Genomic DNA, 17,275 nt, shown 5'->3' on the forward strand with positions numbered 1-17,275 from the left:
TTGTTAATAGAGATATTTAAAAATTTAAATTGTACAAAGCGAGTTGGTCACGTGGATTGTGCCACGTAGCTGTGAATATGCATTCGGGAGATGGTGGATTCGAATCCCATAGTCGGAAGCCCTGGAAATGATTTTCCATGATTTCCCATTTTCACACGAGGCAATTATGACCACTTCCTTGAAAGTTCTGACACTGTCCTATCCCATCGTTACCGTAACATATGCCTGTGACGGTGCGACGTAAAGCAAATGTAAAAAAAAAAATATATAAATTGTGTACCCTATCAACGACGAGCATCATTGAAATAAATGGTGGTAATGAGTTAACCAGAACAATAAGAGAAAAAAGGAACCATAAAAGACATTGCGGTGATGAAAGGATCCCTGAGCCTCTCATGCACCCATCGTCATCCCGCGGAAAAGTAATGTGATAGCCTACAAGTTCCCAAGTCTCCAAAATCCATCAAAATTAATATTAATCTGACTGATGTTATTTGAAAAAAGTGCTCTATCCATTCAGCTGCCGCTTATCTCCGCTGGATGACTCTACTGTTGCAATTGTAGAACAAGTAACCCGTCAACAGGGCGTATAACTTTTCGTCTTACTTTTATTGAAATTTGTAATATGTCAGCTTTCACGTTTTACTCGCCTGATTACGAAATGATTCAACGAAGTTCAAATATATCCAAAACAGTGTCATTCGCCCATCGATGATGGGTTAGTTTTTCTTGCAGTAGCGGCAGCAGAAGTGACAAATACACCTCAGCTAACAAAATTTAATCGAAATAATGTTAATGTTGATTTTCTTACGTGCTCATGCGACAGCCAGTCCTCTAGAAGCCGTCCTGTGATATTTCAGGGAAGGGATGAGAGAGATGAGTCAGGCCGGGGACTTCACCGCCAACCTGAGGCCATATAACGACCTCTCCATTTATTATGCTTTTCGTCTGGTGTTTCCAGGGAATATATGGAAGGCGAAACTATTACGTCCCTATTCTGCACGCATCTGGAATATACTAGAACCCCATCACCAGGTGTATAAAAGTAGGCTCACCACGAACAGGAGAAATTTTGGAGTGTGATCGTAGTTGAGTTTTTGATGTTGTGTTTTGTTGTCGATTAAAAGTAATAATAATCAGGTGATCACCAAGAGTCACCAGATATGTTTATATGGCGACGTCCTGCGTCATGGACTGTAAACTGGGCTTTGGTCCGCCCTTCAAAAATCCGACTATATCTATCGGGTTTGAATCGGCAATCCTTAGATTTGGAGGCCAACGCATTGCCACTGAGCTTGTTGAGTGATACATATTGAGTAGTTCTGTGTATGGAGCAGTTACCTGAGTTTATTGTGCGATTCGTCGGTCTTGACGGGTCGAGGCAAGTGTACAGCACTTCTGTGTTGTGATAGTCAGTAGACTTGTGCTCGAACCTGCGTGCATGGAGCTAATGAGTGAATGATCGGTGCGTGAGAAGGCAAGCGAAATGTGAGACACGTCAATCAAGAAAACGGACGAAGTATATATCTGACTAGCAAGATACCCGTGCTTCGCTACAGTATTATAATGAAATTTATAACTGAATGCTTAACGTTTTATATATAATCCGCCGAAATTCGCGATCTAACTCGCTTTTTGAGAGAATCCGCTAAAATTCGTGATCTGACTCGTTTTCTGAGATATTACGGCAAAGTTCCTCCCATTTTTCAATCTTTCTTTCTAGCAATCGATTTCGTACTTCCCGGGTTAGGTTCAGGTATTCCACCCGATCAGTTGGGTCTCTAAATCTTTGCCATATTTTCCTATAAGCATTTTTAATATGGATAAAATCCTTGAGGAGATCCGGCGTGGTGTCATCTTGGGTGCCTTGGCGGTAATGAACCCGCGGCCGGACTCCAATTTTAATCATTACCCAGCCAGGACCCGTTTCTAGCGCCGTCCGCACATTTTTACGACGGTCCAGACTATTATTATTATTATCATCATTATTATTATTATTATTATTATTATTATTATTATTATTATTATTGATGGTCTGGAACCCACAACAAGGTGCAAGAACGCTACTTGGCGGTAAATTATATATGCTGCCATACTTATTACTGACAATCTGACCAGCACCATCGTCGCGCGTTAGCTAGTACGCGAGATTTTTGGCGACACGAATGATAAACTTCCGTGCATTATTGACCTTATTATAGAGGTGAACAACTGCACAGTCAATATCATTCCTATCGTTTATTTCAGATGAGTTTACATTTTCATTTATATGCCAGGAGAATCTATTGTAATCTAACTTTACGTTCTCCAAAGGAAAATATGGCTCTTGACAATGAACCTAAGAAAAGTGAAAATTTATCAGTTTATGATCAGAATAAGTACATTATGAACAGCAAAATCAATTAGTCTCAACTCCTTTTTCACCCCACCGCCGTTAAGTTGATTTACCCCCAACCCTCCCCCAAATAAAAAAGAAGGCGGGTTTCCTTATGTTTAAAGGAGATTCCAAATACCAATGTTCACGTCTGTCACCTTCAGTTCTGAGATATACGTATCCCCTTAAAAAGAATGAACTTTTTCACTTCCTTTCACACTTCTCGCCCTAAGTGAATTTCCCGTTAAAAAATACTTGTTTCTGTAATAGTAAAGGATCTTCTAAATACCAATTATCACGGCTCTAAGATCTTCAGTTTTTGAGACATGTGTCCTCATAAAAGGAATTCAACTCCTTTTCACCCCTGCCCCTCCCCAAAGGTGATTTCCCATCAAAACGCTTTTTTCTTTGTTTTTAAAAGAGGTCCAAATGCCATTGTTCACGTCTGTAACAACTTTAGTTTTTATGAGATGTAAGTATCCTCATACAATTAATTCAACTTATTTTTCAATTCTTTCACCTCCCCCCACCATTTCATTGGATTTTCAGAGAATACGCGTTTCTGTAATTTTAAAGCAGATTCCAAATACCAATTTTCGCGTCTGCAAAATCTTTTGTTTTTGAGATAATAGTATCCTCATACCTATAATTCAACTAATTTTTCAATTTCCCTCCCCCCCCCTTATGTAGATTTCTGAAAACATTTCCTTTACTTTTAAAGGAGATTCCAAATACCAAATTTCACGTCTGTCACATCTTCAGCTTTTGAGGTATTAGTATCCTAATTAAAAGAATTCATGCCCATTTTCAGTCACTTTTACCCCTCCAACCAAGTGATTTTTCAGAAAACAAATATACTTGTTTCTGTATTTCTAATAGAGATAAAAAATACTATTTTTCACTTCGGTAACATGTTCAGTTCTTGAGATATACTATAGAAATGCTCATTTTAAAATTTCACCCCGTTTTAAGTTCCCCTTAAAAGGAGTTTCCGAAAACAAATCACCTATGCTTCTTCATATTTACAGGAGATTCCATATATCAATTTCTACGTTTCTGAGATATACTGTAGATATAGTATTTCTAAATTTCACCCCAATTTGTCACTCCTGTTTAACTCCCATTCATTGCATTTTCCACAAAACAAAAAATATGTGTTTCTTTATTTTTAATGGGGATCCCAAATTCCAATTTTCAGGTCTGTAATATCTTCTGTTTTTGAGATATAAATATCATCATTTAAGGTATTCAACCCCTTTTTCACCCCTTTTCTCCCCTCCTATTGGGATTTTCCGAAAACAAAGTATGTGTTTCTTTATTTTCAAAGGGGATTCTAAATACCAATTTTTACATCTGTACACTTGTTTTGATATATATATATACTCAGTTAAAAATTTCACCCTCCTTTTCACCCCCCACAATTAATTGGATTTTCTAAAAACAAATAATACCTGTTTCTGTATTTTTAAAGGAGACCCCAAATACCAATGTTCAGATCTGTAATATCTTCAGTTTCTGAGATATAAGTATCCTCAAAAAAGGCATTCAACCACTTTTTCAAACTTTTTCACCCTTCCTATTGGAATATTTCGAAAACAAAAAGGTGCGTGTTCCTTTTTTTAAAGAAGATTCTAAATACCTACTTTTACATGTGTAAACTTTAAAAGATTTGAGGATGCCGCAGACCCGCTGTGAGCACAAGAAGTGGTTGTAATTGACTACTAATTAGTGAAGTTTTGTCATTTATTGGCAAGTACTGTTGCGAATATATATATATATGTTTTTACTGCCTGGTTCATCCTCGATTAAATTTGTCCAACAGAACATTCAGTATTGGCCATCACATTCTATTTTCACATGTTATGAGGGCTCTGAGGGTTTGTAATAAGGATGTAAAGAAGAGGGTTTAAAGGGCACTGATGTCACCTCAATTATAGTATGGTTCCAACGTACGCGACCCTCACCTCATCAGGATTACTTGATTGAGGAAATAAGGATCGAATGGAAATGAGCGCGATTTGTTCTGGTCGATTTTCGAAGAGAAAAGAGCAGTGTCACAAAAATGGTTGAAACTTAGGTCTAGGGACACTTTGGAGCAAGGAGACGAACAGCTCGACTACGTGGAATGTTCCAGTCTCTCCGTGGAGAGATGCCGTGGAATTATATTTGTAGACGATTAAGTATGAATGGAAATTTTAAAAGTAGGAAAGATCATTACATGAAAATCAATTTAGAATTCAAGAGAACAAATTGAGGATAAAATTCGTTTATTTGATGAATTTGGTATTGGAATACTTTATCAAGGTAGATGTTTGGTATATTCCCAAATACTTCCAAATTATTAGGGGACTCCACACAAACAACTGTTAGGGAATCTGCCACCTAGGTGAGAGCCCTAAACGCAGATAATTGGCGATTGCCTGATAAATGGATCTTCTGAGCAGTAAGGCCTAATTACTATTTGGTTTCCACATTTTTAAAAAGCAATCACGACAACAACCAATCCCTCGTAAGTTAGTTTGGATCCCATGACGAAGATGCTGACGTTGAATGTAATATTATTCATCCATCTTATTTCCCATATACTGTACCGCAGGGTTCACGGATGCGAACTGTGTCGCTCACGTGGCTTGGCTAAATTATCAGGCCGCATGCCGTTCCTGGCACCAGACCTTTTGGAGATGGATTTGTTAACCATAGCATTTTTGTGATGATTCGTATTGTGATGTGTTAAGTATATATTCCGACGAACACCCAGTCCCCTAGTCAGATAAATCCGTCAGATGTGACTGAAGTCCCCGACTGGAGAGCGAATCGTACCTGGGGATTTGTGCTGAACGCTCACCATTTATCCAAAAGATGTACTGTTGGACGTAGCAATCAACAGGTAAGTTCGTGAACATCTCCGTTATTTTATAATTTACACAGTACACAAATATATAAAAAGATTTAATGTCTATACTGTTTGGTTTAGAATTAATTTTTGCTGATATTTCTTAATTCCTGAAAATGTAACAATCTTGAATAACTCCGTTTCTTGACGTGAATATTTCTTATAGCTAGTTAGTCATCAGAATATTTGTGTTGAGGAAGTAGCGTAACGCTAGCAATCGTGCAGGCTCTCATGTAATGTATGGATCGATGACCAAAGAATTTTACGTAATAACCATGCAGGCTATGACTTATGGCTGGTTGCCATATGAAATTAGCAGCCTTCGGTGAATTGATATGACCGGTAGACATATTTATGCCTATTTGATTTTAGCAAAGGGAAAAGTTGTTTATTATTAATCCGGCGATAAAAGTGCAGCGATCATGCAAGATCGACAATTATACTTTGTACAACTATTATATTGTATATGTCTCCGATAATATTAACATAGAAATTTTCTTTACTAGGTTGTTTAAGTCCAGAAATATACCAAGATAAGTCATGAATTTATACAAGATGTAAAATTGTGTGGGATACTGAAAAATAAATCATAATTTTTGTTCGTTTATTTGTAGTAGATTTGTTAAGAAAGCCATACTTTCCATTGTATACTTAGTAGAATGTAACATAAAAACTTTCCAGTCTGTCAAACAGACAAAAATTTAAATATAAATTATAACACTACAAACATAGCTGCTAAGGAATACGCACTATTAAACAAATTTACGCAATGTAAACAATACCGTACATTTAAACGCATGGTTTAAGTGATTTCATAGAATCTGAGGATGTTCTTGTAGTACGAAACATGTCATTCGTCAATGATAGATAGTTAGGTGATGATATGAACATGTATTGACAATATTGATTTAATAAATATTCAACCATTACCGTTTTAACATAAAGAATTACTTCTTTACTTGTCTAGATTGTCAAAGTTTATTCCAGTGTCTCAAAACACTATTTCAGGACTTTGTTCATGGAAAGGATAGTGTAAAGTTCTGGGAATAGCATACTGTTCCGCTGAGAGGAGCGGGTAAGCACGAGTGGAACGTTGTAATTCCTTCCCAAAGGATAGGGAAGGGCAGGTTAATTCCTTACAATCTGGCATACTGTACCGTGGGGAGGGGATGGGGATTAGGGGCGGAGCGAGGGGAGCGTTGTGGAACATTCCTTCATCAAATGGAGAGGGGAGAGAAGGTTATTAACTTTCTTCATGTTATAATGTATTGTATGTATTATAGAAAAAATGCAAGTTAATTATTTTTAAGGAAAGGATTCAATGTGTGCTCACCTTTGGGCGGTGCCTTAACGTAAGGAAGAGAACACACCATTCCACGATATATTCCAGAGGTATTTGATCTTTAATACAGAAACTCAAGCTGTTGCAACTCTCGGTCATATTCCATATGTTGAGCTACCATCGTTTTCGATTTCCAGTCAGGCTGGTCTTGCATACCCTACAGTATATTGTGAGAGAGTAAAATCACCGTTCCGGTTCCCAGTAAATCCCAAGTCGATTCCGGGAATTTGAAATGGTATGGACCTGAAAATCTACCTTTGGAGAGGTTGATGCTAAATATGAAGTTTGGTTGAATTATCTCCAAGAGTTTTCAAGTTGTAAGAAATAGGCTTTACACGCACGCGCACTTGAGTTAAGTCCAGTGGGACTTGTACCGGAAAACGGTCCGTTAATGTTACCTCCCTTATTAATCCTCGTATCGAAATGATGTACATGAGAAAAAGAGGTATAGAAATTGATCTCCATTAAACCAGGTACTTTTCCATTACGTTCGGTTGTGTATATTTTATGGGAGTACAAAATCACGGTTTCGGTTTCGTATAAACCCCCAGTCACTTCAGGGATTTAGAAACAATAGTGGCCCTAAAACCTACCCAAGGATAGGTGGATTCTAAATATGAAGTTTGCTAGAAATAGGCTATATCCAGTAGTTTTCAAGTTATAGACAAACAGACAAACAAATAGACAGACGCCAAAGCTAAAAATTATACGGATGGCCATTACTACACCTGAAACGGATAACTGTTAGGAAATTTCGCCAAAATAACCAATGTACAGACACACGGTCGTTACAATTTTCGTTCTAAGTGATACATGTGCTGCAGGTCAGGATTTCTCCCATCAAAATTGTCAAATTACGGTATTTTAAGGCGCAACGGCGAAATGTTCTCTTTTCTCAGCGTCAGCTTCTTCTGGCTGGCTTTCATGAAGCTGAAACCTGATGGCCCGGGCTATTATACTGCCTTTATAAACAGTAGGTTCATCCGTAAATTCACTTAGCTCGATTTGTAACCTCGACCTTCATCTTGATTTTGTTGACTATCAAACCACATTTCCAGACTTCACTTTTAACTCTGCCTAGGATTTCTGACCACTATTTTCGCTATCCTGGACATTTATTAGACTTGAAGCTTGTTTCTAAGTGTTCTTTCTTTCTACTCTGTGTAATTATATCTTGTATTTCCTTTACAGAGAAGGAAAGGAGTGGCAGGAGTTGCGATCCAAATTTAATCAGACGATGATGCAGCCAAGGAACGCCAAGTCCTATGTGGGCCCAATAGACACTGTAACTAAGGACTTAATCGACAGGTATGTTATGCGTTTTTATAATATTGTGTTTCGTACTTTATAATTTTCAGACCCACATGCGGAGAAAAGTATAATGGAATATTCCAACAATATTTTTAATTAGGTTGTTTTCTCAAACATTGTTTTTATAATATCACAGAATTATGTTACTCAGTAACCACTTTGTTTTCCTTCAACTGTGCTGTTTATAGATCCGTGACGATGTCTTGAACAATTATTGATAGCAGCTACATACTTAATATGGAGGACAGAACTAATAATAATAATAATAATTGTACCAGGGGTATACCTCTACGCCGCGCGTTCAAAATGAGCGCCTAAAAGAACTCCTCTATCTACCAAATGTATAACCAATAATACAACAAGTTAGAACTTTACTCTGAAGAGTTGTCACCACTAAAATCTGATATAATTTTGTTATTGTGAAGTTTCATGTACTGTGTGGATTTCTACTTGTTTTGTTTGCCCTTCATCAAGAAGTTTGGACATTCTTCCATAGATGTCACTGCTATGATCATGCACCCTGGTGCGAAGTGAAAGAACTTTTGATTTCAAGAAGTTGGTATTCATATTTTTTTTTTACTAATTGATGTTCATTTATTTTCGGATTGGCAATATTTTTCTTTTCTTTCCGCCAGTTTTGAATCCAGCCAATCCCTAAATTCTGTAATTAATTTTCTAACAATCACATTCTTCTTCGATTTTGAGTGTAACTTTTAAATTCACCAATAGAAATGAGAGGGTGTGGCTAGTTTAATCTCGAATGGTCTCGAACATTCCCCAAGGGTCTATAAACTGCTGATTTTCAAGTTTCTTGGCCAATTGATCGTCATCTGACCTAGTGTGTGTGTCGAAGCAGGAGGCGGGCGGCGTCTCTTTCATCAGGCAGCAGTACACCGACAAGGTAATGGCCATATAACATCTTTATTTATTGCTTGCTCCGCAGTTTGACCTGAGGGAAAGGTTCGAATCATTAACTACGTAACCTAGTTTTCCTAAAAATATAACTTTCAGCCGGCTTAGGTAAAAACTTCATTAAATCTTTAATTGTAAATCGGGGATAGAGAGTGACATACCATCTCGAGCTGCCCTTCATCTTGGTTTGAGGTGACTACGTTTGTAACCGGCTTTCTTCCTTTCCGTAATGCATTAATTTATCATTATACGAGTCACCTCAGTTGTTTGGGTATAGCTCCCGTTTCCACGGCCTAGTGCCCTTTAGGTTTTAAGTGCTCATATCTAGGAGTGCAAGCATTCGCCTCCATTCATTTTGTGTTCGGGCCATTTATTTAACCGTTTTTCCTTTTACATTATGGCCCAGTAGGTTGGGTATTAAATATCCCTGTATAATCATTTTCCTATTGTAAGTTGTGCCTTCAGAGGCCAGAATTTGTAAGTTTATGTTGCCTTGAATAGGCTTGGAAAACTGAGAGCCTGTTAGCTCTTTTTCAAAGTAAGATTACTGTATGCCACTTGGAGGCTAGATGTTGTATTTTGGGAGCAAGTGCTCCATGAATTTAGGGGATATTTGCCCTTTGAACAAATTTATGCTGGCCTGTGAAATTTGAGCTGGGAGCTCAAAAATTGTAAAACTAGGGGCTTGTAGCCCAAGAGTGTTAAAGTTTTAAAATCTTGGATTCTTCAAAGTCTTGTTTCTAAATTGCTATTTTGGACCTGAAATGTCATTGTTATCCCACTAAGTGAAAAGTTGTTAAGTTTGTTGTTTTTCAAAATTATAACCTTCAGTTTAAGTTTTAAATTCTTTTCTTGACATTGTAGTTAGACCCCTTCATCCCGGCACCTTCTTTCACCTCTGCGGTACATAAATACCCCGGAATAATAATAATAATAATAATAATAATAATAATAATAATAATAATAATAATAATAATAATAATAATAATAATAATAATAATAATAATAACTAGCAAATGTACCCGTGCTTCGCTACGGTATTCTACATTGTATGCGGATATCGACGTAAATACTGTGCGTGCAGCAAATGAGATTGTTTTAAAATTGCATGTCTCTTAGCCTTATCCGAGAAATAGCATGGGGAGGTCCACATACGTTGTTTCCAATGTAAAGTGAGGGTTGCGGAGTTGTGATGATAACGCCAGGCTCACTTGCCTACTGCCATTCACAATCGAGTTGGCAAGTTTACATTATAATTGCAGGCCCCAATGCCTACTGCGCGGTCACAATCGATTTGGGGAGTTTTAGTTACAATGGCAGACCCATTTCCTACTTTCAGACAGGTTACAGTTGAGGAGTTTTTATTATAATACCAGGCAACTTCCCTACCACCAGTCAAAATTGAGTTGTGCAGTTATCATTATAATGACAGTCCCTTTTTACTGCTGCTAGCCAGCTTACTGCCAGTAACACAGAATTAGTGAGTTTCCATGAAAATAGCAGGCCACAATGCCTAATGCTAGTCAAATTTTAGATTGGAACATTTGTTTATAATGGCGGGCACCCTGGCCTAGAGCCAAACACAATAGAGTAGGGGACTTTCGAACAAAACTGCATGATCCCTTGCCTTCTGCAAGACAAATCGAAAAGTGAATTATTCATTAAAATGGTAGGCCCTCCTTACTAATGCCAGTTACACAGGAGTTGGAGAAGGACCCCATTCCTACTGCCAGCAGTCAAAGTCGGTGTAGGGAGTACTGATTACAATAGCAGACACATCTATGAATATATATACAGATGGACATACGAAAGTATATGAATGTTTACAATATTGCAGACCTTCATTTACAGATTAACTGCTGCTAAACGGTACGTCATATCGACAAAGGATTGTACCGTAAGGCGCAGTATTTAGCGATCTAAATGGCTGGTCCTATGATATTTTCTCGCATCTAATCTATTCATGGGTCAGATTGAATCAAAAACGTTGAATAGGTTGAAATTTGTGTAAGAATATCTTACATTTCCATTACTTTTCGGATAATTATGTGGCATAGCATTTGGCTCACATATGGGTACTGGGTGGGCCAATGTTCGTGTAGAGTTTGATCATACTATCTTTCCTGTAAGTGATTGAAATTATGCACATGAGAAGAAAAGGTTTAGAAATTAATTTCCATTAAGGCAGGTAGATTTCCATAAAGTTTGGTTGTGTGTATTTAGAGGGAGTGCAAAATCACGGTTTCGGTTTCGTATAAACCCCCAATTAGTTCAGGGATTTAGAAACAATATTTGCCCTAAAACCTCCCCAAAGGACAGGTGGATTCTAAATATGAAGTTTGGTGGAAATATATCCAGTAGTTTTCAAGTTAGAGAAAGACAAACAGACCAACAAACAAAGAAACAAACAAACAAACTAACTAACTAACTAACTAACAGACACCAAGGAAACCTACCCCTGGACAGATGGATGCTATATATAAAATTTGGTTCAAATATCTTGTTAGTTTTCAAGTTGTAAGAAGTACGCTTTACACGCACCCGCTGGGATTTGTACCGAAAAACGGTCCGTTAATGATATATCCCTTACTAAATCCTGTTATCGAAATGATGCACATGAGAAAAAAAGGTTTAGAAATGCATTTTCATTAAGGCAGGTTGATTTCCATTAAGTTCGGTTGTGTATACTTTGAGGGAGTGCAAAATCACGGTTTCGGTTTCGTAAAAATCCCCACTCAGTTCAGGGATTTAGAAACGATATTTGAGCTAAAACCTACCCAAGGAGAGGTGGATTCTAAATATGAAGTTTGGTGGAAACATATCCAGTAGTTTTCAAGTTATAGAAGGACAGACAAACAGACAAACAGACAAACAGACAAACAGACAGACACCAAAGATAAAAATGATGCAGATGGTCATTATTACACCTGAAACGGATAACTGTACGGAAATTTCGCCAAAATCAATGTACAGACACACGGTCGTTACGCTTTTATTTTTTGCGCTAAAACCTACCCAAGGACAGGTGGATTCTAAATATGAAGTTTGGTGGAAATATATCCAGTAGTTTTCAAGTTATAGAAGGACAGACAAACAGACAAACAGACAAACAAACAGACAAACGGACACCAAAGCTAAAAATGATGCAGATGGTCATAATTACAGGTGAAACGGATAACTGTACGGAAATTTCGCCAAAATAATCAATGTACAGACACACGGTCGTTACGATTTAATTTATATAGATGACGGATAAGCATGAGCACGTTGAAAAGTGCAGACTTCCACTTCGAGATTCATATCTCCTAAACGGTTTATGATATTAAGAAACGGTTTGCGCCATCAGACGCCTCATTTATCGCTCTACATGTTTGTTTCTAAACCATTTCCTCGTATCTCCCATATTAAGGGGGTAAATTGAGATCAAATTTTGAATAGGGTGAAATTTGGGTGCATTTTTAACATTTTACATTACTTTTTGCCTACTTATGTATAAGCTAGAATCATGAAATTTGGTACACACATGTCCCTTAATCGTGCCAATGTGCGCACACAACGTGATGATCCTATCATTCTTATAAGTGTGTCAAACAATGAAATATACTTGTAAAAATCACCAAATTTACGAACAATCCAGAAATACGGCCAAATTTAAAGTATAAGGGAGAGAGATACGACAAAATGTCACCGGACCAAAGTTGTAGATCACTCCGAATTGAAGGGACATTGTGCCATCCGTTTTGTGATACGACTTACCGTTTAGCCAAAAAATAGCTGAAAAGGAATGTCTGCACAGTCATTAAAATTGCCTCCATATTTCGATATCTTAGGGGGGTAAAAAGTGAAAAATTTGAACATCTTGGAATTTTCCCATCGGTTAGGGACCAAAAGCTATAATTTCACCAAATTTCAATTGTCTACTTCGTCTGGCAGGTTGTGCCGCCATTTTGATTTGGGGGGATAGGGGATAAAAATGAGGAAATTCTCGAAAATTTTTAAGCCCACGAAACCTATAGGTTATCGTTTTGGATATACTATACGACTGTGTTCTTATGCTGAACCCAAAATTTGAGCCCCCCCAGCGTGCCCCCTTCAGGGAATTTTGAGAATTTCCGATTTTTCTAGGGATCCTGGGGTCATAAGTTTCCTCCGTACCAAGTTTCAAATTTCTGAGATTTCTGGAAGTGCCTCATTAATTCACGTCTTTTTTCATTTTTAAATATTTATATATACATCGCTCCAGCCCGACTTGCTTTTATATATATAGATGACGGATAAGCATGAGCACGTTGAAAAGTGCAGACTTCCACTTCGAGATTCATATCTCCTAAACGGTTTATGATATTAAGAAACGGTTTGCGCCATCAGACGCCTCATTTATCGCTCTACATGTTTGTTTCTAAACCATTTAATTGTATCTCCCATATTAAGGGGGTAAATTGAGATCAAATTTTGAATAGGGTGAAATTTGGGTGCATTTTTAACATTTTACATTACTTTTTGCCTACTTATGTATAAGCTAGAATCATGAAATTTGGTACACATATGTCCCTTAATCGTGCCAATGTGCGCACACAACGTGATGATCCTATCATTCTTATAAGTGTGTCAAACAATGAAATATACTTGTAAAAATCACCAAATTTACGAACAATCCAGAAATACGGCCAAATTTAACGTATTAGGGTGAGAGATACGACAAAATGTCACAGGACCAAAGTTGTAGATCACTCCGAATTGAAGAGACATTGTGCCATCCGTTTTGTGATACGACTTACCGTTTAGCCAAAAAATAGCTCAAAAGGAATGTCTGCACAGTCATTAAAATTGCCTCCATATTTCGATATCTTAGGGGGGTAAAAAGTGAAAAATTTGAACATCTTGGAATTTTCCCATCGGTTAGGGACCAAAAGCTATAATTTCACCAAATTTCAATTGTCTACTTCGTCTGGCAGGTTGTGCCGCCATTTTGATTTGGGGGGATAGGGGATAAAAATGAGGAAATTCTCGAAAATTTTTAAGCCCACGAAACCTATAGGTTATCGTTTTGGATATACTATACGACTGTGTTCTTATGCTGAACCCAAAATTTGAGCCCCCCCAGCGTGCCCCCTTCAAGGGAATTTTGAGAATTTCCGATTTTTCTAGGGATCCTGGGGTCATAAGTTTCCTCCGTACCAAGTTTCAAATTTCTGAGATTTCTGGAAGTGCCTCATTAATTCACGTCTTTTTTCATTTTTAAATATTTATATATACATCGCTCCAGCCCGACTTGATTTTATATATATAGATGACGGATAAGCATGAGCACGTTGAAAAGTGCAGACTTCCACTTCGAGATTCATATCTCCTAAACGGTTTATGATATTAAGAAACGGTTTGCGCCATCAGACGCCTCATTTATCGCTCTACATATCTGTTTCTAAACCATTTCCTCGTATCTCCCATATTAAGGGGGTAAATTGAGATCAAATTTTGAATAGGGTGAAATTTGGGTGCATTTTTAACATTTTACATTACTTTTTGCCTACTTATGTATAAGCTAGAATCATGAAATTTGGTACACACATGTCCCTTAATCGTGCCAATGTGCGCACACAACGTGATGATCCTATCATTCTTATAAGTGTGTCAAACAATGAAATATACTTGTAAAAATCACCAAATTTGCGAACAATCCAGAAATACGGCCAAATTTAACGTATAAGGGAGAGAGATACGACAAAATGTCACAGGACCAAAGTTGTAGATCACTCCGAATTGAAGTGACATTGTGCCATCCGTTTTGTGATACGACTTACCGTTTAGCCAAAAAATAGCTCAAAAGGAATGTCTGCACAGTCATTAAAATTGCCTCCATATTTCGATATCTTTGGGGGGTAAAAAGTGAAAAATTTGAACATCTTGGAATTTTCCCGTCGGTTAGGGACCAAAAGCTATAATTTCACCAAATTTCAATTGTCTACTTCGTCTGGCAGGTTGTGCCGCCATTTTGATTTGGGGGGATAGGGGATAAAAATGAGGAAATTCTCGAAAATTTTTAAGCCCACGAAACCTATAGGTTATCGTTTTGGATATACTATACGACTGTGTTCTTATGCTGAGCCCAAAATTTGAGCCCCCCCAGCGTGCCCCCTTCAGGGAATTTTGAGAATTTCCGATTTTTCTAGGGATCCTGGGGTCATAAGTTTCCTCCGTACCAAGTTTCAAATTTCTGAGATTTCTGGAAGTGCCTCATTAATTCACGTCTTTTTTCATTTTTAAATATTTATATATACATCGCTCCAGCCCGACTTGCTTTTATATATATAGATGACAGATAAGCATGAGCACGTTGAAAAGTGCAGACTTCCACTTCGAGATTCATATCTCCTAAACGGTTTATGATATTAAGAAACGGTGTGCGCCATCAGACGCCTCATTTATCGCTCTACATGTTTGTTTCTAAACCATTTAATTGTATCTCCCATATTAAGGGGGTAAATTGAGATCAAATTTTGAATAGGGTGAAATTTGGGTGCATTTTTAACATTTTACATTACTTTTTGCCTACTTATGTATAAGCTAGAATCATGAAATTTGGTACACATATGTCCCTTAATCGTGCCAATGTGCGCACACAACGTGATGATCCTATCATTCTTATAAGTGTGTCAAACAATGAAATATACTTGTAAAAATCACCAAATTTACGAACAATCCAGAAATACGGCCAAATTTAACGTATTAGGGTGAGAGATACGACAAAATGTCACAGGACCAAAGTTGTAGATCACTCCGAATTGAAGGGACATTGTGCCATCCGTTTTGTGATACGACTTACCGTTTAGCCAAAAAATAGCTCAAAAGGAATGTCTGCACAGTCATTAAAATTGCCTCCATATTTCGATATCTTTGGGGGGTAAAAAGTGAAAAATTTGAACATCTTGGAATTTTCCCGTCGGTTAGGGACCAAAAGCTATAATTTCACCAAATTTCAATTGTCTACTTCGTCTGGCAGGTTGTGCCGCCATTTTGATTTGGGGGGATAGGGGATAAAAATGAGGAAATTCTCGAAAATTTTTAAGCCCACGAAACCTATAGGTTATCGTTTTGGATATACTATACGACTGTGTTCTTATGCTGAGCCCAAAATTTGAGCCCCCCCAGCGTGCCCCCTTCAGGGAATTTTGAGAATTTCCGATTTTTCTAGGGATCCTGGGGTCATAAGTTTCCTCCGTACCAAGTTTCAAATTTCTGAGATTTCTGGAAGTGCCTCATTAATTCACGTCTTTTTTCATTTTTAAATATTTATATATACATCGCTCCAGCCCGACTTGCTTTTATATATATAGATAATTGTACCGGGAGGTACACCTCAACTCCGCACATTCAAAAGATGCGCCTTAAAGAAGTCTACCTATCTAACCAAACGTGAAACTGCTACTACGTAAAGTTGGAACTTTAATCAGAGGATGTCACTGCTGAAACTGTCACTGCCTAAACTGACTGGATTTAGCTCCTTTGTGTTTGTTTACTTCAAGAAGTTTGGACATTTCTCCATAGATGGCAGTACAAAAACCAAGGTCACGCACTCTGGTGCAAGGAAGAACTATTTGTCAGTGAAATAAATTTTTTGTTTATAGGTTTTCACAAGTAAACCAGCCTTCATTTTTTATATATATTTCAAGGCTTGAAACACTTCTCTCTCAATCCGCAGTCTTTGAATGTGACCAATCACTAATTTTCTGTACTTATTTTTCAGCCTATCACAGGCTTCTTCTTGGTTTTTGGGTGTAAAATTTTGAATTGGCCAATAAAATTGAGAGGGTGTGTCCGGACTATTCCAGAATCCTCTCGAAACTTCCCTTCGGGTATATAAGCTGTGGCTTTTCTGGCTACCTTATCTCATTGATCGTCGTCTTTCTGAGTGGGTGTGTTAAGGCAGGAGGCGAGGCGCCTAAAATTCGGCAGGCAGAACATCAGCCAGGTACTGGCCACATAAATTCTATCTTCCTTGCTGCCTCCGCAAATTTATCCGAGGGGAAGGTCCGAATATCTAACTATGTAACCAGCCTTTTCTAAAATGTAAATTTTCGTTCAGCTAATGTATAAATGTCATAAAACCTTTAACTGTGATTCGGAGATAGAGAGTATGTTACCCTCTCGAGTTCCCCTTCAACTTGATTTGAGGTGGCTACGATTTAGTACTTTCATTCCAGTCACCTCAGCAGCTTGGGATTAGGCCATGTATTATCGGGCCGAGAGCCCTGTTGTGGTTTTAATACTTCATTATCTAGGACTGCAAGTGAACGCCTCCATTCAGTTTGTGTTTCGGGCCATTAATTTAACCTGTTCATTTTCTACTAAGGCCCGTTGGTTGGGTATTAGATACCCCTGCGTACTACCTTTTATAAGTCTAAATTGTGCCTTGAGAGGCCAGGGATCGTAAAGTTTTGTGTAA

General features: G+C 37.8%; 1 protein-coding gene across 2 annotated transcripts in view; it reads left to right on the top strand.

Moving 5' to 3' along the window:
* The window catches only part of LOC136872027 (probable cytochrome P450 49a1), an 84,491-nt gene that overhangs the window by 35,280 nt on the left and 31,936 nt on the right, over positions 1 to 17,275 (top strand). For both annotated transcript variants that reach the window (XM_068227301.1, XM_067145848.2), the window contains exon 5: positions 7,801 to 7,917. In XM_068227301.1, coding sequence (XP_068083402.1) covers positions 7,801 to 7,917 — 117 coding nt within the window. The remainder of the gene's footprint in view (positions 1 to 7,800; positions 7,918 to 17,275) is intronic.

This window comes from Anabrus simplex, chromosome 4 (genome assembly GCF_040414725.1).
Source record: "Anabrus simplex isolate iqAnaSimp1 chromosome 4, ASM4041472v1, whole genome shotgun sequence".
NCBI lineage: Eukaryota > Metazoa > Arthropoda > Insecta > Orthoptera > Tettigoniidae > Anabrus > Anabrus simplex.